General features: G+C 32.7%; 7 protein-coding genes and 1 long non-coding RNA gene across 8 annotated transcripts; 5 read left to right on the top strand and 3 right to left on the bottom strand.

Moving 5' to 3' along the window:
- Positions 1-379: 379 nt before the first annotated feature.
- Positions 380-1,834, bottom strand: LOC110228588. Its single transcript, XR_002332062.1, has 2 exons — positions 796-1,834; positions 380-724 (listed from the first exon to the last, which is right to left on the bottom strand). It is a non-coding gene; the product is annotated as an uncharacterized LOC110228588 (long non-coding RNA).
- Positions 1,835-4,103: 2,269 nt separating this feature from the next.
- Positions 4,104-4,832, top strand: LOC9311831 (zinc finger protein ZAT8). The gene has a single exon (XM_002877406.2). It carries the CDS (start codon positions 4,177-4,179, stop codon positions 4,684-4,686), a length of 510 nt encoding a protein of 169 aa, XP_002877452.1. The 5' UTR covers positions 4,104-4,176; the 3' UTR covers positions 4,687-4,832.
- A 302-nt stretch (positions 4,833-5,134) lies between these two features.
- Positions 5,135-7,500, bottom strand: LOC9311830 (ras-related protein RABE1c). The gene is given in 10 exon segments (XM_021025203.1): positions 5,135-5,429; positions 5,432-5,476; positions 5,556-5,648; positions 5,736-5,798; positions 5,885-5,982; positions 6,085-6,150; positions 6,674-6,774; positions 6,881-6,953; positions 7,108-7,185; positions 7,288-7,500. Coding segments are annotated over 9 exon segments (672 nt in total). The 5' UTR covers positions 7,181-7,185; positions 7,288-7,500; the 3' UTR covers positions 5,135-5,369.
- An 888-nt stretch (positions 7,501-8,388) lies between these two features.
- LOC9313520 (40S ribosomal protein S15a-1) lies at positions 8,389-9,596 on the bottom strand. Its single transcript, XM_002875715.2, has 4 exons — positions 9,483-9,596; positions 9,146-9,288; positions 8,906-9,066; positions 8,389-8,710 (listed from the first exon to the last, which is right to left on the bottom strand). The coding sequence occupies exons 2-4, from the start codon at positions 9,276-9,278 to the stop codon at positions 8,612-8,614; spliced, it is 393 nt and encodes a 130-aa protein (XP_002875761.1). The 5' UTR covers positions 9,279-9,288; positions 9,483-9,596; the 3' UTR covers positions 8,389-8,611.
- A 487-nt stretch (positions 9,597-10,083) lies between these two features.
- Positions 10,084-10,779, top strand: LOC9313519 (histone H2B.7). Its single transcript, XM_002877405.2, has one exon. It carries the CDS (start codon positions 10,163-10,165, stop codon positions 10,598-10,600), a length of 438 nt encoding a protein of 145 aa, XP_002877451.1. The 5' UTR covers positions 10,084-10,162; the 3' UTR covers positions 10,601-10,779.
- An 83-nt stretch (positions 10,780-10,862) lies between these two features.
- On the top strand, positions 10,863-11,906 carry LOC9313518 (cold-inducible RNA-binding protein). The gene is made up of 4 exons (XM_002877404.2): positions 10,863-11,012; positions 11,096-11,164; positions 11,234-11,340; positions 11,646-11,906. Exons 1-4 carry the CDS (start codon positions 10,976-10,978, stop codon positions 11,739-11,741), a joined length of 309 nt encoding a protein of 102 aa, XP_002877450.1. The 5' UTR covers positions 10,863-10,975; the 3' UTR covers positions 11,742-11,906.
- Positions 11,907-14,169: 2,263 nt separating this feature from the next.
- LOC9313517 (actin-depolymerizing factor 1) lies at positions 14,170-15,564 on the top strand. The gene is given in 3 exon segments (XM_021025205.1): positions 14,170-14,302; positions 14,793-15,058; positions 15,156-15,564. Coding segments are annotated over 3 exon segments (420 nt in total). The 5' UTR covers positions 14,170-14,299; the 3' UTR covers positions 15,307-15,564.
- A 3,899-nt stretch (positions 15,565-19,463) lies between these two features.
- On the top strand, positions 19,464-20,971 carry LOC9313516 (actin-depolymerizing factor 2). The gene is made up of 3 exons (XM_021025206.1): positions 19,464-19,705; positions 20,207-20,466; positions 20,545-20,971. Exons 1-3 carry the CDS (start codon positions 19,703-19,705, stop codon positions 20,693-20,695), a joined length of 414 nt encoding a protein of 137 aa, XP_020880865.1. The 5' UTR covers positions 19,464-19,702; the 3' UTR covers positions 20,696-20,971.
- Positions 20,972-21,383: the final 412 nt, after the last annotated feature.

Genomic DNA, 21,383 nt, shown 5'->3' with positions numbered 1-21,383 from the left:
CAAAAATGAAGACAATTTTCTATATTAAAAGTTTTGTAAAAAAGGAAAAAAAAACAACATATGGAATAATTAACATTTTTAATTCAGATTAAATAACATCTATAAATTATAAATATTTTCTATAACATTTTTAATCGCTAATTAACATTTTTACCCATCACCTCAATTGACATTTTCAAATTCTCATATTTTCTATATTGAAATACTTGTGAAAAGGAAAGCGATAATATAGGAATCTTAAATTTAAGAGAAGTTTTTGTTACAATAAATATTTGTAAAAAAGAAAGAAACGCATAAAATGTTAAAATAGTTTAGTAGATTTAAATCACTTAATGTATGTGTATATATTAATTTGATGGCATGAGAATCAAGAAAGTAGCGTAAAATGTAAAACTTCCAATGTTCCTTAGTGAAAAATGTAAAATATACACATCTTCCCGATTTATTTTCCAAAAATGTTAATTTTGTGATGAGAATACATGTATATAAGCATAATCTCTACCGGAGAAGAATAAGAAAAAGACACAAAACAAAGTTAAAAAAAGAAGAAATATTGGTGTGGTGAAGTCAAAGAGCAATATGCATATTAGTTACCCTTTAACCTTCGTGATTGTTCTTCTGAACTCCATCTCGGCTATTATGGTGCTCTGCTTCTGCGCCAAACTATGTGTCAAATGTTGTGTCCGCGAGGAATAGTTGTCTGCTACAGCTAATGCGTGATCAACTATTAAGATAAGTTAGATTTTGGTTGGCTTTTTTATTATTTTAAGATGAGTTAAGTTTTAGATTGGTAACCTAAAACATAGCAGACCGATACTGCGGTTGATCGTACCATCAAGAGAGCAGCAGGTTCAACATTCATAATAATATTGTCGATTCTGTCATCGAAGAAGAGCCAATCGTAAAACAGAGCGAGCTTAGCACTTTGTTCGGTGTGATGATTTTGCCTACACAGTTCCAGAAACCTACCTATAGGCTATAGTTACCCATCTTGGCATGATCTCTTATCGGATGATTTCGTTAGTTGGGTGAACTACACAGCAAATGAATCGGACTATGTCGATCAAAAGTGTTTGTTTTTCAAGACCAGATTGAAATTTCTTCAAGAACCATATTTGATGCCGTTTCTGGCTTCCCAATCTAACATCTCAGGAGTGATCCAGAGAAAGACGTACCTACTTGAAGTCTTTAACCGATAAAACTGCGAAGTGTCAGAGTAATGGTTTGAGACCTTATCGTTCCATATGTCTTCAAATTCAGAGATGTAAACTAGGTCCTGCAACAACCGGACAAGATCTCTTCCAATTTTCAAACTCAAGTGCAGTTGCTCTCTAAACATTCTGACACAGAATTTGATCTCCAGTCTCTTCACATGTTCCAGTTTCGCAATGCCTGAGACACTACAAGGATCGGCTAATAAATGAAGAAAACTGTACATGGCTAAGATATTTAGATTTAAAAATTACTATTAGTCTCATTAAATTTGAATAGGTTAATCAATCAAAAGATAGGTGAAAAGTTCAAAAAAAGTATTTAATCAAGAGGTACCTAACATGTTTACGTCTATTCAATTTTTTCATTTCATTTAAATATCGATTGATTTTTATGGTTTAAGTTTGATATTCGGATATTATATTATTTTAATCACTAAATATTGAATTGTTTTAAAAATGAGTAAAAATAATTGAGTTAGTTAATTGGTAAAATAGGAAAAAAAAATACTGGTAAAACTGTATATGTAATGTCTAGGTTTATGATAATAATACTTTATTGAAACAAACAAAAAATAATATTTCTTATCTTAATAGTGATAGAATTTGTTGATTTTAACTAACATGTTACAACTATATATAACAATGATTTTTTTTTTATGATGTCAAATAAGCATGTCAATGGTTGTAGTTAAAGATCTTACATATTTGTTTTTCAAGTTAGGAGAGCTGGGGAAATCTAATTTCTTAAAGTTGTTCGAAGAAAAGAAAGAACATCTTATCACTTTGTTTTACACAAACAAAATATTTTTATTAGAAAACATATCTGATTATTTTTATTGTGTAAGATAATGTAGTAAAAATAAAAGAAAAAAGATGTGAAAAAGCATGTCGATGGTTGTATTTAAAAATCTTATAAATTTGATTTCCAAGTTGGGAGAGGTCTGGAAAGCTATTTCTAAGTTCTTAAAAACTGTTCAAACAAAAGAATGAACAATTTATCAATTTGTGCCAACTAAATGTTAGAAAACATATTGAAAATATTTTAATTGTGTAAGATAATGTAATAAGAAATAAAATAAGATGTGACAAGAACTTGATGATGTATTTATAAATTCTTACAAATTTGTTTTCTAAGTTGGTAGAGCTAGGGAAAGCTAAGTTCTTAAAGTTTTCTTAAAGTTTTTCGAACAAAAATAAACAACATTTTATCACGGTGTGCCACTTAAACAAAAGATTTTTGTTAGAAAACATAATATATTGAAAAGATTTATTGTTTAAGATAATATAATAAAAAATAAATTAAACAAATTTTATTTTTGCAATAACAAAAAAATGAAAGATAATATTATAGGAACTATCATTAGTAGTATATGATTTTCGCCAAAATATTTAAAATAAATGCAAAAAGTTTGAAATATATTACTCTAAATCTGTTTGATTAATAACAAAAAAATACTAATAGATAAGAACGAACAAAAGTATGCCCTAACGTGTACATATTTTGGTTGTTTAATTTCAAATATTTTGTCAAAATAATGTATATTAATCAATCAAGAAGTAGTAGGCTAAGAAAAACAAAAAGAGTATAACATATGTAAGACTTTAACTAATATGTGTGGAGGAGGTTCTCGAAGAAATTAAAAAGATACTAATAAACAGTATAAAGTTGTTCGACGATATTATTTTTATAAATTTTTATAAAAATTTTAAGTTGTTCGAATAACTTAAAGATCTTACATATTTTATACTGTTTTTATAAAATATGTAAGAAACACATATTAAAAGACACTAATAAACAGTATAAAAAAAATATAAAATTGTTTGAAGAAATTATGTGTTTTATATGATGTGCCTTCAAAGACTATATTAGTATCAATAGAAGGTAATTAACTAAAATAAGTAGAAAAAATAATAATTTATAATATAAAAAATTAATGATAATTTTTAATCAATATATATTTTAGATTTACGTTATGGTTTTCTTAATGGTGTATTTGAAATATAAATTTTGCTCGAAAGTAATCAAAAAATATTTAGTGATGAAAACGCTATAATACATCAGATTTCTAATATTATACCAACTTTGTCCTAAAGAATTTATTTTCTTATTAAAACAAATTTTTAAACAACATAAATGATTCTAAGAATATAAAGAAAAAATAATTATGTTAAAAAGAATAAAAAATAAAAGATTATAGTACTTTGTATTACTATATGTCAATATATAGCTACTAAAATAATTACTAAACCTAAAATTATATTAAAACAATAGATACAAACAAACTCCTGCTACGCAGGGGTTAATAACCTAGTTTATTAGGAAAAATTATTCATATGAATATGAATATGAATATAAACATATACTTTTTTCCTTGGGGTAAGGATATTTATTAGGAATATGGATAATGAATATCCAACCAAGTAGATTTTCCCAATCAATCAAGAAAAATTTTAACTTTTTTTTTTTTTGAAACAAGAAAAATTTAAGTTTTAAGAAAAAATAAACCTAAAAACTGGCTTAGGAACACGAATCCGAAGAGAATGTGTTGGAGAGAGTAAAATATTTATTAGGCAATTATGTATAATAATAATAATTAAAACTTGTTTTTTCAGATAAAATAATTAACACTTGTTTATAGTATTTCAATATTTAATTAGTGGAGGAAAGCAACAAGAATATTCCTTTTCTTCACAAATGAATATTTTCATTTTTCCGAGTCTTAAGTGTTTAAGCGGTGACTCTGATTCTCTATTCCTTTACACCGCAGCTTCCCACTTAATACAATTCTCACTAACTTACGCAGCAAGTTACAAGAGGGTATTTTCGTCAATTAACGTCTTTAACTCTATCCAATTTTTTCCTATATATATAACAGAAAGTGAGTATCCATCACACGACGACACCGACACACAAGCATAAAACCCTAGAAGTCACGACACTCACTCAATTCAAATACTAATCATGGTTGCGGAAAGTGATAATCTTGATCCGACGGCGGATACGGCGGCGAACTGTCTGATGTTGTTATCGAAAGTTGGGGAACACGACGGAGGAAAGAAACGTGTTTTCCGATGCAAGACTTGTAAGAGAGACTTCTTTTCGTTCCAAGCTTTAGGAGGCCACCGTGCAAGCCACACGAAACTTATCAACAGCGACGATAAATCACTACCTGGATCACTTAAGAAGAAGCCTAAAACTACGACGACGTCGTCTCATACTTGTCCGATTTGTGGTTTGGATTTTCCGATAGGACAAGCTCTTGGTGGTCACATGAGGAAACATAGGAACGAGAAAGAACAAGAAAAGGCCTCTAACGAATTGGTTACGCGTTCTTTCTTGCCGGAGACGACAACGGTGACGACTTTAAAGAAATCGAGTAGTGGGAAGAGAGTGGCGTGTTTGGATTTGGACTCAACTTCGGTGGAGAGTTTGGTCAATACGGAGTTGGAGTTGGGAAGAACCATGTACTGATTTTTCATGTTCGTTAATTAGGGTTTTAGGTTTATTGATAGATAAAAACATCTTACATATAGAGTTTTTGCATTGATTTAGTCTTTGTTGATCCATTTATCTTACTGTTCGATGTGTATACATTAATACAATTTGATACTATTCAAGATTTCTTTTATTGTTCGCAAATTTTGGTTTCACGTTTTATTAACCCTTGTTGAACTATGAATGGTTTAAGTAGAGTTGAAACTACAATACATAAGTGTTGGCAGCTTAGTTACTGTTGTGCAACTAAAATATGATAATTAAGTTTCATGATCACTGGATTGAAGAAGCTAACACAAATTATACGTTTAATTTAGTTGTTAAACCATTCATAGTTCAACAACACTTATGGTTGTGTTAAAGATAAGTTTACAAGTCTTAGAAGTAATGTTTAAAGACTTGATAAAAGAGGAAGCAAGAGAAACATAAGAATAGAGGTGATGATGATATATAGAGAGAAGTGATGACCAACATAACAATTCAGTCACCGTCATAAAAAATCAGCAACAGAGAAAGAAAAAAAATACAAGTTTCGATTAAACCTTCGTACAAATAGGAAGGACAATTTAGAACGAATCAGAAATGTTGGCATAAAACAAAAATTACAGAAGCACCCAACGATCTTAGTTTTTTCACTTCACCCCAAACTTTTTTTCGACTTAAAGCTTCACTCTTGGAACTTTTAAGTTCCACAGCATGCAGATTTCTGTGTGGCCTGTCCGGCTCCAGCTGCCTGGTCTGTTTGGCTTATCTTGATAGTTGCAGGCTGCAATTGACGAAAGACACATGCGTTTTAAGACCTAACAACGCAAAGATGTGAAAGAGAAGATAGGGATGTAACAAACCTCTGCCCTCGAGTCGGTGTCTGAAAGCCTCTGCTTAATGTCCCTCCCTATTGAGAAGAAAACTTCTTCAACGTTTAGGTTTGTCTTGGCACTCTGCGATGACACATATATAGCTAGATGTGTAAGCAATATGTACACTACCCATCTAGTTTAGATGATTGAGAGCATTGTTGGACTTACTGTTTCGAAGAACTTAATTCCGTACTCATCAGCAAGAGCCTGACCCTTTGCTGTAGGTACTGCCTGAAAATTGTGACAGAACCAAGAAGCTATTATTATTAGGATCAGTCAAGAATCATGAACAGGGATAAAGGCGGTGTGATTCATACCCTCTTGCTTTCATCCATGTCAGCCTTGTTCCCTACCAAGATCTTGTTAACATTATCTGAAGCATGCTGTTCGATGTTACGAATCCAGTTCCTAATGTCTGAAATAACGTCAAGAATCTTGTGAGTAAAAGAGATGATCATTTGGGTCAAGGAGACTTATAGAAACCAGTAAGCGAAAGACTTGATGGAGGGAGTTTTACTGTTGAAGGACGACTCGTCTGTGACATCATACACTAGCAAAATGCCCATTGCCCCACGGTAATAAGCTGTGAAAATGCAAGAGAAAAAGAATCTTCAAACAACAGAAACGGATCAGTATAAACTGCCAAAATATCCCAACAATATCAACTAGACAATACCTACGTATGTAGTCAGCAAAACAAAGCAAATCAGTAAAGTGGCATTGCACAAATACATCCCCTTTACCTATAAGTGGCTATCTAAGACTTCTTATAGGTGTTTGACATCTTGACAATCTTTCTAACTTGACTGCTATTGTGATGGTGAATGCCAAGTAAAGTGATCAGCAAGTAGATTTATATGAAAAGATGAACTACAAAGTGCTGAAATAGCCCAACAACATCAACTATACAAGACCTAGCAAAGTAATCAGCCACACAAAGCAAACCAATCAAGTGGCATTGCACAAAAACATTCCATTTACAAGAGATCATAGCACAGGTAAGTGTTCATCTCCTCGAGAATCTATCTAATCTGATTGATACTGGGATTGTGAATGCTCTTAGTACTAATCCAGCAAGCAAATTCATATGAAAAGATGAAACTCACCAGTGGTGATAGTCCGAAACCGCTCTTGACCAGCGGTATCCCAAATCTGAAGCTTGATACGTTTACCATCAAGCTCAATCGTTCTTATCTTAAAGTCAATACTACATCAAAGCAAAATAGAGAAACAAGACTCTGTAAAACGTCAACGAACAAAATCAAAACAACTATCACAGAATTCAATATCTCCATAGCCGAGAGAAAACAAACCCAATGGTGGTAATGAAGCTAGTGGTGAAAGATCCATCAGAGAAACGTAGAAGAAGACAACTTTTACCAACACCTGCAAAGAAAAACAAACCCTAGGTTACAGAGATCTCTCAATACAAAGACCGATCCACACAACGATCACAGTGAATAGATCGATTCAATTAAAAACAAATAGATTCAGAAAATTTCAACGGATCCACGATCGAAGAGGTTTCAGATCAACGTACCGCTATCTCCAATCAAAAGAAGCTTAATGAGATAATCGTAATCAGCTCTGGCTCTAGCAGGAGGAGCAGCCATTGAATCTGACGGAGAAAAAAAAAAAAACTCAAAGATCAAAAACTTAGTTTCATCGAGATAGAGCCAGAAATCGAATGAATCGGCTGCGGAAAGAAGAGATCGTGTACCGGAGAGAGAAGAAAACCGATGTAATCGGAAGAATCAGAGAGCGAAGAGCGAAGGTTATGGCGGACGGCTAAAATGCGCCAGTCCCGATTTAGCTTTTTTTTTTTTTCCTTCCCTCTCTTGTGATTTTTTTCCCGGCTTCTTCTATTTTACTTCTTTCGTCTGCTTCGCGTGCACGATAGGATTCACTGCGCACGTTAGTTGGAAACGAAGGAGTGCGCAGAAAAAGAGAGAAGGATTCTTCTTTTTGGAGGGCCTATTGAAGAAGGCACGAAGCCTTATGGGCCTTTTTATTAATTAGTTTAAATCCAAATCAATTAGCTGGACTAAATCAATACTTATACTATAGTAATCTTTTTTTTGGTATCAAAATACTACTACTACACTAATTTAATCTGAATATCTGATAAATCATTTTGTAAAAATATTTAAAAGGTTATATATTTACCATGACTTATTTTCAGATAATTCTTATTTATAATAAAAACTGATATATATATATATATATATATATATATATATATTAAAAGGGAACAAACGATAAATATTAAATATATTTTCGTAAAAAAATTCTGAGCCTTACATAAATTGTTCACGATATACTATTTTTGAGATTACATATATATCAAATTGACTTGTCAAATATTTAGGAATTAGGAGAAATGTCGTTGAGATGAAATTCTCCTCCCAAAGATCATTATTTTTGAGGTCATTTGTAAGTTGTAACATAACATAATTTGAATTTTAGATTTGTTGAAACAAGAAAGCTTTTGGAAGGAAAACTATTCAATTTTTGTTTGTCAGAATTTTTAACTTATTTTGTCATAGAAGGAACTTCACATCATCGGATCTTATTTTAGTTTTGAGAATTATTGCAAGTTTCCAAACAACAGTCAAATTTCATTAGCCAATGTTTACTTCAAAATTCTTTTAACACATGAAAACCACAAAACCGCACAGATCTTAAAAAAGGTATTTCTAAATTATCATCTGATTTGCACTGTTCACTCAAAGATTGTTTGTATTTGGAAGAACTTTCTAAATGAAAAACATGTTTTTAAAATGGTTTAACAAAAACAAACAAGAAGAGCATGACTCCAAAATGAGTAAATGCCACATTTAACGATAAGTCAAGAAAGATGATTTTGCTTTCATAATTCGCAAGTCTAACGAATTCAAAAACTGAAATAAACTAGTCTACTCATCTCCAAGTTCTTAAGCATCCGAGTAACCACATACAAAACTACTACTTTAAAAGGGAGGTCAATCGACTTACTCACTCCTTCCACATAAGGAGAAGCAAACTATAACCCGATAAGATGGATTTCAGTAAAAGAAGCCAAGAACTTTGCCACCAACATTCTTTCTCCTGGCTTCTTCATGATCCATGATTCCCGCTGAGGTCGTCAGAACAATGTAACCAAACTGCACACAGAGAATGATGTATACAATGAATTTGTAACATTGCAAGATGAAGTAAGCTCAAGTCAATCTACTAGTAATGAACACTTCACACCCGATTAAACCATAATATGAACAACAAAGCAAGGCACCAGATCAATATGAGCTTGTATTACTAGCATTAAGTAGAATCTTATGTTCTATAGTCTCTAGACTAACCTGTCTAGAAGGAAGTAGACGAGCGGTCCATCCTTCAATCTCCTTAACACCGACATCGAAACGAGGACTGATAACACCACACTTGTTCAGCCTTCCATTAAGCTCAACAACAATCTTACCAGACCTGTGGTCATCAACATACTCAAACTCGCCAATGTAACCTAAAAATCCAACAAAAGCATCATTACACTTGAAACCTGTATACAGGAATCAAAGCTAAGCTCTGCAAAGTTATCGTACCGTGCTTTTGCATGACGATAAGGAACTTGATGATAACTTTAGAAGAAGGCCTGATCATAACCTGCCTCTTTCCTCTCTTCTCAGCATTGTACATACTCTTAAGAGCATCATTGAGTACACTGATTCTCACCATTCTTCAAAAACTGCAAAAGCATATATCAACAAATCTTAAGCTTATTGACTGACATTTGCATAAAAACATCTACAGAGGCAACGAATTTGATTCCCAAATGATATAAACGAAAGCTTGGAACCTAGATTCTCCGGAGAAACATCAAATTGGTGAAATTAACTACACGAGAAGGTGAAAGAGATGGATATTCCGGCGATTACTAACCTGAAACCTAAGTAGCAGCCGCTCCGACGTCTCTCTCTCGCTTGGCCTTGAAGAAGAGATTAAACAGGAGACGGAACTAAAATTAGGGTTTTTGCTTTTATCGCTTCAAGGGTTGGTTATGGAATCGGGTTAGATTTATGTGTTATTAGGCCCATTATAGATACATATTTGGCCCATTTTAGCCCGTTTTAAAATTGGTTAAATATATTGATTGTAGTAAATTTACCATTACCAATGTTTTTTTTTGGTTAAACCAAAAAGGTTTCATTTTTTATTTATTTTTTGTCAACAACTTTATTAAATTAGCTTAACACTAATTTCATTTCACATCCATGAAAATTCATTTTTCTTGTAATAATTAGAGTAGAGCGATTCGGTAAATATGAGAAATGAAACTCGTAGCTAGGTAATTACTTAATTTTTGATTTGCGTAATGGCCCAATTAAAAGGTGAGAGATTCTTAGCCGTTCACTGCTAACGCCGGATTTAATTCTAATCTACGGTACGTGATAACTTCCACGTCATCAATCCTCGTGAAACAAGACTTAACCAATCAGTATCTAATTCATAGTCGTATATATACATCAGCTATCGAAGCAATTAAAACAACACACACAATCACAGAACTTGATCTCACGTTTTATCTTCTAAATTCCGAAACTTTTTTTCTTGTGAAGAAAATGGCACCAAAGGCAGAGAAAAAGCCGGCAGAGAAGAAACCAGTGGAGGAGAAATCAAAAGCAGAGAAAGCTCCGGCGGAGAAGAAACCAAAAGCCGGCAAGAAACTCCCGAAAGAAGCCGGCGCCGGCGGAGACAAGAAGAAGAAGATGAAGAAGAAGAGTGTTGAGACGTACAAGATCTACATCTTCAAGGTTCTGAAGCAAGTTCATCCAGATATTGGAATCTCAAGCAAAGCTATGGGAATCATGAACAGTTTCATAAACGATATCTTCGAGAAATTGGCATCGGAATCGTCGAAGCTTGCTAGGTATAATAAGAAGCCAACGATTACTTCTAGGGAGATTCAGACTGCTGTTAGACTTGTTCTTCCTGGTGAGCTCGCGAAACACGCTGTTTCTGAAGGAACTAAGGCTGTGACTAAATTTACCAGCTCTTGAATTGTGTGGGTCTTGTTGAATCGAATTGTAAAATTAGGGTTTTTAGATTTGATGGTTGTTGACTATTAGTGGTTTCTGAATTTCGTTTTCTTTTGGGTTTTTTTTTTCTTAGTGCTATGTAATCAAACAAGATCCGATCTTTCTCTGAAATCAATTAAAGCTTGATCTTTTTGCTGAAATGTCTGCTAAATTATCTCTTCTTCACTGCAAATGAATCGATTGTTGTAGAATTAGCTTCTCGCTTCAATCAAACGTCGTCGTTTCGTTAGGATTTCTTGTGTTTCTTCCAAAACGTCGTCGTTTCGTTTGACCGATTAACCTAGAAAAGTTTTGCTCTTGACTCTTTGAGTCATTTCTGAATTAGTTTGGATAAAGATGGCTAAAAGAATCTCAGCTCAACTCTTCGTAAGCAGTATGAAAATGGTTTCTTTATTATCTCTGATTAGACTCTTGCTCCTTTTACTTGCTCTGGTTTCTGAAATTGTTCTGTTGCAGGGTTATCTGCTTATACTACAGATCAATCTCTGAGGCAATTGTTTTCTCCTTTTGGTCAGATTAAAGAAGGTAAAAACCTGAAATTGAATTTGTTTAAGGCTCGGTTATGAACTAAATTTGTGTTGTGGGTTTGTTTAGCTCGGCTTATTAGAGATTCTGAAACACAGAGACCAAAAGGATTCGGCTTTATTACATTTGAGTCTGAAGATGATGCACGAAAGGCATTGAAAAGCTTAGATGGGAAGGTGAGATAATCCAATTGAATATTACTCCATTAACACTTCACTAGGTTTCTCTGGCTTTGTTGTTTAGTGTACTAATTAGTTCTTGGAGATTTGCTTAAGAAATGACTTTGTTCTGTAATGAATTTACATATCCATAAGTTCCTACACATTACTCTCTGTAATAAGTTCCATAGGTCTCTAAATTCATTGTAGGAAGTCCAATTAGGGTTGATTTTGTTCCTCTCATTGTGACTATAACATTGTTGAGCTTCTTTAGGAATGTACTAAATTGTATTTGGTTCTTTTGTTTGTTTTTATGGCTTCAGATTGTAGAAGGTAGACTAATATTTGTGGAAGTAGCCAAGAGCTCTGAGGAAGTGACAACGGATATTAACAGTAAGAAAGCCGAGGACCGCGGATGATTTGAGCATCGACACTCATTGTTATCATGTAGACTTGTTTACAGAATTGATCTGAGATCATCAGTTTCATGTTTCAAGTGGATGCAATTTGTGAAATATGGTTTGTAGAATAATCTGTGACAATATACGTTCCTTCTTTAACTGATTTGGGCCTATTTTGTCAAATATGAATATCGGGCCTGATTGGGTTAATGGGCTTTAACATAATAAGCGCCGAGGCTAGAGTGACATGCCTGTAGGAAACCTGTCGCACAAAGCAAACTCCAAAATCTCCACGTGTCCATAATTGATTGGATATAACCAGCTCTACTCAGCTGGTTCCCATCACCGCTATAATGAAAGTTGAGAGGAAAAGTGGAGCCAACCGGAGAGATTGCCGAAGAGCCATATGATTCACGGACCTTTCATTTCTTTTTCTTTTTGATTTTCAAAAGAAATTTTATCCCGGTAATAAAATAATTTAGTGGCATTTTTTCCTAAGTAAAATAGAAAAAGAATTTTATGTAGTCCCATTTCAAGTAGGGATTAATTTCTTTTCTTTTTGAACTATGCACATATACCAAATGTGTATATCTGTTACAAATTTTTTGTTGTCCCTAAAATCTGTCAACTTTCACATATAGGACCAGTGTTTGAATCTTAAAGCTTTGAAATAAAGTACTAACAAACCAACTAAGTGTATTTAAAATTTGAAACTGATACATGACGTACCAAGTTAGTTTGTCATTCAAGTGTCTAGAGACTATAGTTTATTGAAAAACAATTTTGTCTGGACTGGTAGATATATATGTTACAAAATTATGAATCTTCTTAAAATTATATAGGACAACAATCATTTTTATAAACGGTCAACAATCAAAGAAGAACCCAAAAACCTCGTCAACTATGATTTTAGAATCCTAACAAAAACAAAAAAAAACTAAGATTTTAGAAAAAAAATAACCATAATTATTTGCAAGAAATTTTTTAATTTTGTACATTTTTGCGTGATTTTCTTTGGAAATGGATATGTTATATACTTAGATTATAAAGTATGTGTTTTACCAATGATTTAATCGATATATGAGATTTTTCTCTTCAAAAATGTTCGTTACTAGGATTTAACCCGCGGTACACCGCGGGTAAAATTGTATTTTATGTACTTTATATAATAATTTATAACTTATTGGATTTTTAAATTGATTGTATATTAAAAACTATCATTTAATTATTTTATATTATGATTAATATAGTTGAAATATGTGTACTTAGAAGAGTTGTAAGTGTAGAAATGATATAGTGTTAAATTGGCAAGCATTTATAATCATTGACTATTATAATAATTTGATATTATTTTGTATCAAAAAAATTTACCTTGCGGTATATTGCGGGTCGATTTTTGTAAACTAAATTTTTTAAATTTTAAGTTATATTTGTTTTGTTAATATTGTTTGGTTTGTTTAGTATTTAAGATTATATAATTTTATTTTTATTTTTAATTCCAGGTTTCACCCGTGGTATACCGTTCTGTATTAATATCAACCCAAACCCCTCCAACCATATAACCCCGTTTTGTATTCAGAATTATTTTGGTTCTTTTTATAGTATGACTCTGAACCATTGCCTAATTTTTTAAGCAATGTGGAACATTGTACACATATTTTTTCTTCATCGATTGAGTAATATATGTCCCTTTTTAAAAAATTGAATCACATTATATGCAGAAAAAATCTATTATTTTATTAATTATATGTATTTTATATAAATTCAAAATAAATTACTATAAGATCATATAAAAGTGAAGAAGAATCATATATTAATGTTTAAATTAGGTAGAGATGTTTTAGGAAAATTTAGAAACAAAATCAATTTATTACCATATTTGGAAGCTACAATTTCTAAAATATTTTTTCGAAAATATTTTTTAATAATAATTAATAGATAAACAATTATGACAATGGCATTCTCTTGTAATAAATGTCAACTCCAGGATTTATTTCATATTCGTACTTCGAAAATTTATATATAGATTAGGACAGACAGTGAAACCATATAAAACTAATTGTGAAAATGAAGTATTTTTTTCAAAATCATCAAAATCCTAATCATGTAATTATGAATCTGTCTCAGTATCAATATTTTTTACTTCTTAAAGTCGAATCATTCACCATAAGTTAGTCAAAACCCATTAAAACAAAGTTCTCAGACAAACAAAGTATTTCTCTAATCAATACAACGAAATTCGAAATTAGAATTGAATTAAAAATTATTTATTGAAACACTTACCAAATAGACTCATTTGTAAAAATAAATCTAATTAAAGTATTGAATTAAAAATCCAAAGAATATTATTGAAATACCAAATACTCCATATAGTTTTTTTTTTCTAAATTATTTCTCGTCCATCATATGGTGGACTTCGAATAAAGTTGAAGAAAAGAAGAGAAAAGAAATTGAGAAGAAGAAAAAAAAAAAGTGACCGAATTCTCCGTCGATTGTAGCCGCCGGAAGAAATATCTTCTTCTTCTTCCTCTTTCGTTAAACAACGAATTTGCTCTGATACTAGTGTGTTTCCAGCCATGGTGAGCTCAATTTTCCCACTAATTTTCTCGATATGTAGTGTGCTTCTCTCGATTTTGGTTTCGTCTCGTATACGAATCTTCTGATTTCGATTCTGGCTCATTTTGGTGTTTCGTTAGATCAGTAACTGGAATTTGGTTTTAGATCTCTGAGATTTGGTGTTTATGTGATCGTTTTGTGACTTATCTAGGATTAAAACTGTGCGAGAGAGCTTCCTGTTGAGTTTACTCTGGTTTTTTCGATTCCGATAGCTAAAATTTGAAATTAGAAGAGTTAACTTAGGGCTTCTTGTTCTTGAACATTTTTTTAAGTGATTTTTCAATTTCGATGATATTTTGTTGTTTCTCCTATTGATTGATTCATCAGTTTTTATGTAATTGATAATCACTCTAGAGGTTTGAGAATAATAGAGGTTTTTGGATTGTTGTTTGTAAGAAGACTTGAATATGTTATGTGAAATGGTTTTAATATGAGTGTTCTTTGGTTTAACAGGCGAACGCAGCATCTGGAATTGATGTGCATGATGATTGCAAGCTGAGATTTCTGGAACTGAAGGCGAAAAGGACACACCGTTTCATTGTTTACAAGATTGAGGAGAAGCAGAAGCAAGTTGTTGTTGAGAAAGTTGGTGAACCGATACAAACCTAAGAGGAGTTTGCAGCATGTCTTCCAGCTGATGAATGCCGTTATGCAATTTACGACTTTGACTTTGTCACTGCTGAGAACTGCCAGAAGAGCATGATCTTCTTCATCGCGTGGTAGCTAATCACATAATTTGCCATTAATCTCGTTTCTCACTATCTTCCAAAGGTTTTTGACATATTTCTGTGATGCAACTTCTGTTGTTTTGTCAAGGTGCCTAGACATAGCGAAGGTGAGAAGCAAGATGATCTACGCGAGCTCTAAAGACAGGTTCAAGAGGGAACTAGACGGAATTCAAGTAGAGCTTCAGGCAACCGATCCAACTGAGATGGATCTCGATGTTTTCAGAAGCCGTGCCAACTAAAAAGTAAAACCCAAAGATTATTATCCCCTTGAAAGATCTATTCTCTTATTCTGTTATTTTTGAGTGATGGTACTTTATTATGTTTTTACATTGTGTTGTCAAGATATGAACCTAACAACTTCATTCTATCGGTGTTTCGTCATTTGTTCATGTTGTCTTTGGTTTCTAAATGGTGTGTAAGGACCCCAAATCGTCTATTGAAGATGAACCCTTTTGGGTATCATTTATGAAATGGATGATTGAAAGTTTCCCTCACAATTGTATGAAACAACTGTCTAGGACCAGATTGATCTACATTTATTTTTGGTCCACTAGAAGAACATTTAAGTAGATTATGATTGGATTGGTCGTTTTGACCATTCATTCTTATGTTTGTTTCAAAAGAAATTGCTTGTGTTGACCACATTTGTATAGCTCCAACATGAAGTGCTACCAATTCATTTAAAATCTTCTTTAATAAACACAAATATTGAATTTGTACTTATCCACGAAGTAATCACATAATCGATGACATTTTCAATATAGGTGAGATATGTATTATTCGGATAGCTTACAAATGCAATGTAACCAAATGTAAATAATATGAACAGTGAGAAATAAATAGTTTATGGGGGATGTGCCTTTAGTCAAGTGGTTAAGTTCATTTGACTCCGCCTTCCCACCGGAGTTCGACTCCACTTAGTCGCGTTACCCCACGTAGTAGGGATTGGCTATGGATCGGGCCTTGTCGATCCAAAGGTGTAAAAAAAAAAAAATAGTTTATGTAAGAGATCAGTAATAAATACTTTATTATTATTATTAAATAATAATAATAAAACTTTTATTACTGTTTTCTTATCCATATATTATGATAATAACTATATGATTATCCTTGAGTGGTTGATCATCTCTCCTTTAGCATAGCTAATCCAACAGTGGAGGCAAGGATCAACCACTCAAGGATCAACTATGCCTTTGTGGACTTGGCTTGCCTCCACTTTTCTGCGACATAAACGCCCACACTCATTACAATCCTCAGTGGAATCGTTGTGACTATGACATGGAAGGCTTACGGAGATTTACAGACAAATAAGAAATTCGATTCTCTAGCAAAGGATATTGAAAACCTCTATGAAGGGCAGGGTTCTTTGACAACCTTAGTCAAACTTCAAGGGAACCAGATTGTGATGCTTCGTGAGAAGACTGAAGTCCATGAAGGAAGATTGAAGATTGGTGAAGAAGAGCTAGAGAAGATCAAGAAAGAGATTGCCTCATCGAAGAAGTGAAGAAGTTTGGTTAGGATTCTCTTTTCTTTTGGATGAGTTCTTTTGGATTAGACTTGTTTCAGAAGAAAAAAAAAACAAAGTTTATTTTTGTCTTAGATTTGTACAGTTATTTTTGGGGTGATTTTAATCTAAATCCATAGATAAAAGAATAACATAATATCTAACCTCTCTTATTTTCTATTTAGTTCTTTCTCTTATGCTGGTTTTTTAAAGACAAAAACATCTCTAAAAACTACAAGATCCGTATAAACATATGAAAGATATTACAAGTTTAAAAAATTTAAAAACAATTGATAAATTAACAGCTGTCAAATAAGATGAAATCAAAGAAGATACAAAAGATAACATTAAATTATGGGAGAAGTAAGTTTATGGGGATATTATAATTGTTATCTGTTAATTCAGGATTGGCTCATTTATGGAGTTACTATAACTATTATACATGTTAACTCAGGATCCGTACTCCATAGAATGAAGGTGGCCTATAAGTTTGTTTTGGCTAGGAAAGGGTAAATGATTAGTATGGGGTAAAATGGTTGAAGGATAATAAACTTAGAACATAAATTTGGTGCTTCCGTGAACACATTAGTTATATTGTCATGTTAGAGGATAAAACCTAAGTTATTAGGTATCCCGTTTAGTAGCGGGTTAAATAGTTGAATGTAAAATAGGATAACACCGTTACCTCGTACATAATGGGATAACATGTAGGTTAACAAAAACTGTTGCCATACTTCAAATGTTTTTTTTATAAAGACCATACTTAAAATATTGTCCGGTAAGATCATATTTCTATTTCAAAGTTAGCAGATAAATAATAAATATAAGTTTTAGATAAGTATATTAAAAGTTAAAACGGTTGGAATTGGGTTAAATAATAAAAAGTAAAATACACAAAAAAAAGGCGAAAGGAGCATATATCATACGATACATCGCACATAAATCAAGTAACACGTAAGTTAGCACGTAAGATCATATATTTCAAGTTAACATACATATATATAGATTTCTTCTCAAGTATATAACAAGTTAGCGGAGACATACATTGTTATCGGGAACATTAAGTTTTAAGAAACTAAATGAAGAGAAAATATTAAACTTAGAGGACATTAAAAATCCCGAAGAAACTGTATGACAAGTTACTTGGTACAAATAAGGGTTAACGAGGAAGTTAACCCATAATGGGGCATCTAGTATTTATCCTGGGGCATCTAGTATTTATCCTCTAACCTTTGAATTGTTTGGTACTAATTAAATTTTATGAGACCCATAGTTATCCCTGTAATGGATTTAAATTATTTTTCATGTTTTTCTTTTTTTCTGTGAATTGCTAGTGTACACAAAATAAAATCAAACCAAATATTTTATTCATGCGTTCTGACACATACTACTAATGCCATAAGCCTATAACCTAAGACCACACGCAGTGGTGCAATTTTAACTCGGGTGTTAGTAATAAAAAATAGAGAAATAATAGAATAGTGGGTATACAGATAACACACAGGTGTTAAATAACACACGGGTGTGAGTATTATTTTGATGTTTGATGTTTCATCTATCTCTCTCTCCACACAAATCTCTCTCTTTAAAAAAAAATTATAATAAATATATTAGTCACACCCAAAACTAAAGTTTTCCACTGTGTATGCCCTAACATCTCTCTTCTATTGGGTTAGTTTAGATGTAGCCATGTAGGAGTGTAACAGTTATTTATGTTGCTACAGAGATTGCCCAATAGTGTCAGAATGTATCAGCTAATTAAGAAATTTTCTTTGGTTATCTCGTGTAAATACCCTTATTTTTGTCTTAAATTGATCTACAGTTATTTTTGGTCCACTAGAAAAACATTTATTTAAGTAGTATATAATTGGATTGGTCGTTTTGACCGTTCATTCTTATGTTTAGTAAGAATTTGCTTGTGTTGACCACATTTGTATAGGCCCAACATCAAGTGGTACCAAATCATTTAACAAACACAAATCATGATCAATTACACTATCTCTAAATTTATTAACTTATCGACGAAAGTATCACCTAATCGATGACATTTTAAATATAGGTAGCAATCACAGCTTTCTTCATAAATAAATATGAACAGTGGGAAATAGTCAAAAATTAGGCATGGTAAGCTAACCGAACCGAATGTATCGAACCGGAACCGAAGTAAAAAAAACCGAACTGAACCAAACCGAAAATTTGAAAATATCCGAATGCATACTAAATTCGAAAATCGAAAGACCGGACCGAATCGAAACCAAACCAAAATTTTAAAATACCCAAATAGATACTAAACTCTAGAACCAAAAGAACCGATGCCGAACCGATAACCGATTGGATAACCGACCCATAATTACAAAAATCAGTATTTTCTTATTACTAGGGCTGGGCCGGATCCGGATATCCGGCTTTTTTTGGGTATCCGGATCCGCCTTTTCATTATCCGGATCCGGATCCGTTCCACCCGGATATCTGGATTTTGGATATCCGTAAAAAGAGCCGGATATCCGGCGGATATCCGGATCCGGGTTTTTTTTATATAATTTTTTTTATTAATATAAAATTTCAAGAAAAATATTTAAAAACAAATAATTTAATATAAATAATTAAAAATATTATTAAAAAATATTATTCTTATATAAAATAATAGAATTTATTAATAAAATTTAAATAATAGTAAAAAAATATTATTATTATATAAAATATCCCGGATCCGGATATCCTGCTTTAAATTTTCTATTATCCGGATCTGTATCCGGATCCGGCCGGATCCGCTTTTTCATTATCCGGATCCGGATCCGCCCCACCCGGATATTCTATTTTTCGGAGCGGATCCCGGATCGGATCCCGGATAATTGGTCTCACCCCTAGTTATTACTGTGATTAAACAGAAAATAACCATACTTTATTATATTTTCTTATCCAAATGTAAAGAAACAAATGAAATACGTTTCCAAATAAATTATTTGGATAGCTTACAAATGACGCTGACAAAACGAAAAGAGAAGAAACAGTGAAGAAAAAAAAAAGTGATTTTCATTCTCTCCATTGATTTTTTGCCGACCGGAGAAAATATCTTCTTCCGTCTTCTTCATTTCACCAGGAATTTTCTTTGAAATCGGTTTGATTTGGCCATGGTGAGCTCAATTTTCTCTCGTTTCTGTTTTAAGTTCGCTTTCTTCTCGAATTTTAATTGCTTGCTAGTCGATTCAAGTTGCTTCTCTTTGGATAACGCTTCTCGCTCATTATATAGATCTGGAGATGAATCTCATGTACTTGATCTTTGGTTTTCGTGTGTTGTTGTGGTGTGTGATCCGATTTATATATCTAGGACTTGAAAATCCGATGAAGAACTCGTAACTTTGTTCTGCTTCTTCGCTAGTTAATCTGAAATCAGGAAGAATCTCTTGTTTTTCACTTCAAATTCAAAATCAAGTGTTAATTCTTCGCTAGTCAATTGTTCGATCTATGTAGTGCTTCTTGTCTCGTGATGAGTCAAAATTGTTGTTTAATTGTCTCTTCCATGTGATGGTAATATTATCCAATTTCTGTGTTGATTGATCGTTGGTTTAGAAATGTGTTTTTGAAGCGATGTGCATCTTCTCAGTGTTTTGTTCTCTGTATTGATATGATAACAGGCTAACGCGGCGTCAGGAATGGCTGTGCATGATGATTGCAAGCTGAAATTTATGGAACTGAAGGCGAAACGAACATTCCGTACCATAGTTTACAAGATTGAGGACAAGCAAGTGATTGTAGAGAAACTCGGTGAACCTGAACAATCATATGATGACTTTGCAGCAAGTCTTCCAGCTGATGAATGTCGATACTGCATTTACGATTTCGACTTTGTCACTGCGGAGAACTGCCAGAAAAGCAAGATATTCTTCATTGCATGGTAAACTAATTTGCATATTGCTTTCACCTACTAACTCATGTCTATGGTCATCAATGTGTGTTTGTTGTTGTGCCAAAGGTCTCCGGACACTGCTAAAGTGAGAGACAAGATGATTTACGCTAGCTCTAAGGATAGGTTCAAGAGAGAACTAGATGGAATTCAGGTGGAACTTCAAGCTACCGATCCAACCGAAATGGGTCTTGATGTTTTCAAAAGCCGCACCAACTAAGAAAAAAACCCTTGTAAGGGCCTTGAATAAGTTTGGTTTCTGGAGTGAATATGTTTCCTCTGACTGTTATGAAAACTTTTTAACAACTTTATTCAATTTGGTATTATTGTCTGTCTTTGATGTGTTTCATCTATGGGAACTATGAGATGTGTGTCTTGTGATGGTTTTCAATTAGTTAATATATACAATACTTGAAATCAGATTTGGTGTTATTGCTAGGCTTCAAGCCTTGTCACAACAACACTTCATGATTTATCTATCTGATTATTTATTTTATCCCTATATGTTTTGAATCCCATATCAAGCATCTCCTTAAATTATTTAGATTTTGAATACTCCTTGTGAGAGTGTTTTAGAGTTCTGACTTTCAATAACGATTTTCATTATGTAGAGCCCTCTCTACTCTCTATGTAATGCTAAAATAGTAAATACATGGTCGAGCTTGAAACTAAGCCTTGTTACAACAACAATTCATGATTTATCTATCTAAGTCATAACTCAAAAGCAACTCAATATATTCAAAAAAACAAAAAAAAAAACAAGTGGTTTAATTTTCTTTTGAAGCAAAATCTAGCTTAAAACGTGTGCAGCTAAATTAATGGCGGAAATTTAGCTTGATATATTAGCCAATCCGGTTCGGTTCACAAATTTAAACCGAAACACAGATAATCGGAGAGCTAAACCGGGT

The sequence above is a fragment of the Arabidopsis lyrata genome (assembly GCF_000004255.2).
Source record: "Arabidopsis lyrata subsp. lyrata unplaced genomic scaffold ARALYscaffold_5, whole genome shotgun sequence".
Classification (NCBI taxonomy): domain Eukaryota; kingdom Viridiplantae; phylum Streptophyta; class Magnoliopsida; order Brassicales; family Brassicaceae; genus Arabidopsis; species Arabidopsis lyrata.
This window is presented reverse-complemented; position numbering and strand designations above follow the sequence as displayed.

What these genes read in the sequence shown, in the direction of transcription:
- LOC9313518 (XM_002877404.2), top strand. Translation starts at nt 10,976, where the DNA reads ATGGCTAAAAGAATCTCAGCTCAACTCTTCGTAAGCA. An exon ending in AGCTCAACTCTTCGTAAGCA is followed by an intron (nt 11,013 to 11,095) that starts GTATGAAAATGG and finishes GTTCTGTTGCAG; the next exon opens with GGTTATCTGCTTATACTACA. An exon ending in TGAAAAGCTTAGATGGGAAG is followed by an intron (nt 11,341 to 11,645) that starts GTGAGATAATCC and finishes TTATGGCTTCAG; the next exon opens with ATTGTAGAAGGTAGACTAAT.
- LOC9313516 (XM_021025206.1), top strand. An exon ending in AAGATATTCTTCATTGCATG is followed by an intron (nt 20,467 to 20,544) that starts GTAAACTAATTT and finishes GTTGTGCCAAAG; the next exon opens with GTCTCCGGACACTGCTAAAG.
- LOC9313520 (XM_002875715.2), bottom strand. Translation starts at nt 9,278, where the DNA reads ATGGTGAGAATCAGTGTACTCAATGATGCTCTTAAGAGTATGTACAAT. An exon ending in TATCGTCATGCAAAAGCACG is followed by an intron (nt 9,067 to 9,145) that starts GTACGATAACTT and finishes TTGGATTTTTAG; the next exon opens with GTTACATTGGCGAGTTTGAG. An exon ending in GTCTACTTCCTTCTAGACAG is followed by an intron (nt 8,711 to 8,905) that starts GTTAGTCTAGAG and finishes CTCTGTGTGCAG; the next exon opens with TTTGGTTACATTGTTCTGAC.
- LOC9313519 (XM_002877405.2), top strand. Translation starts at nt 10,163, where the DNA reads ATGGCACCAAAGGCAGAGAAAAAGCCGGCAGAGAAGAAACCAGTGGAG.
- LOC9311831 (XM_002877406.2), top strand. Translation starts at nt 4,177, where the DNA reads ATGGTTGCGGAAAGTGATAATCTTGATCCGACGGCGGATACGGCGGCG.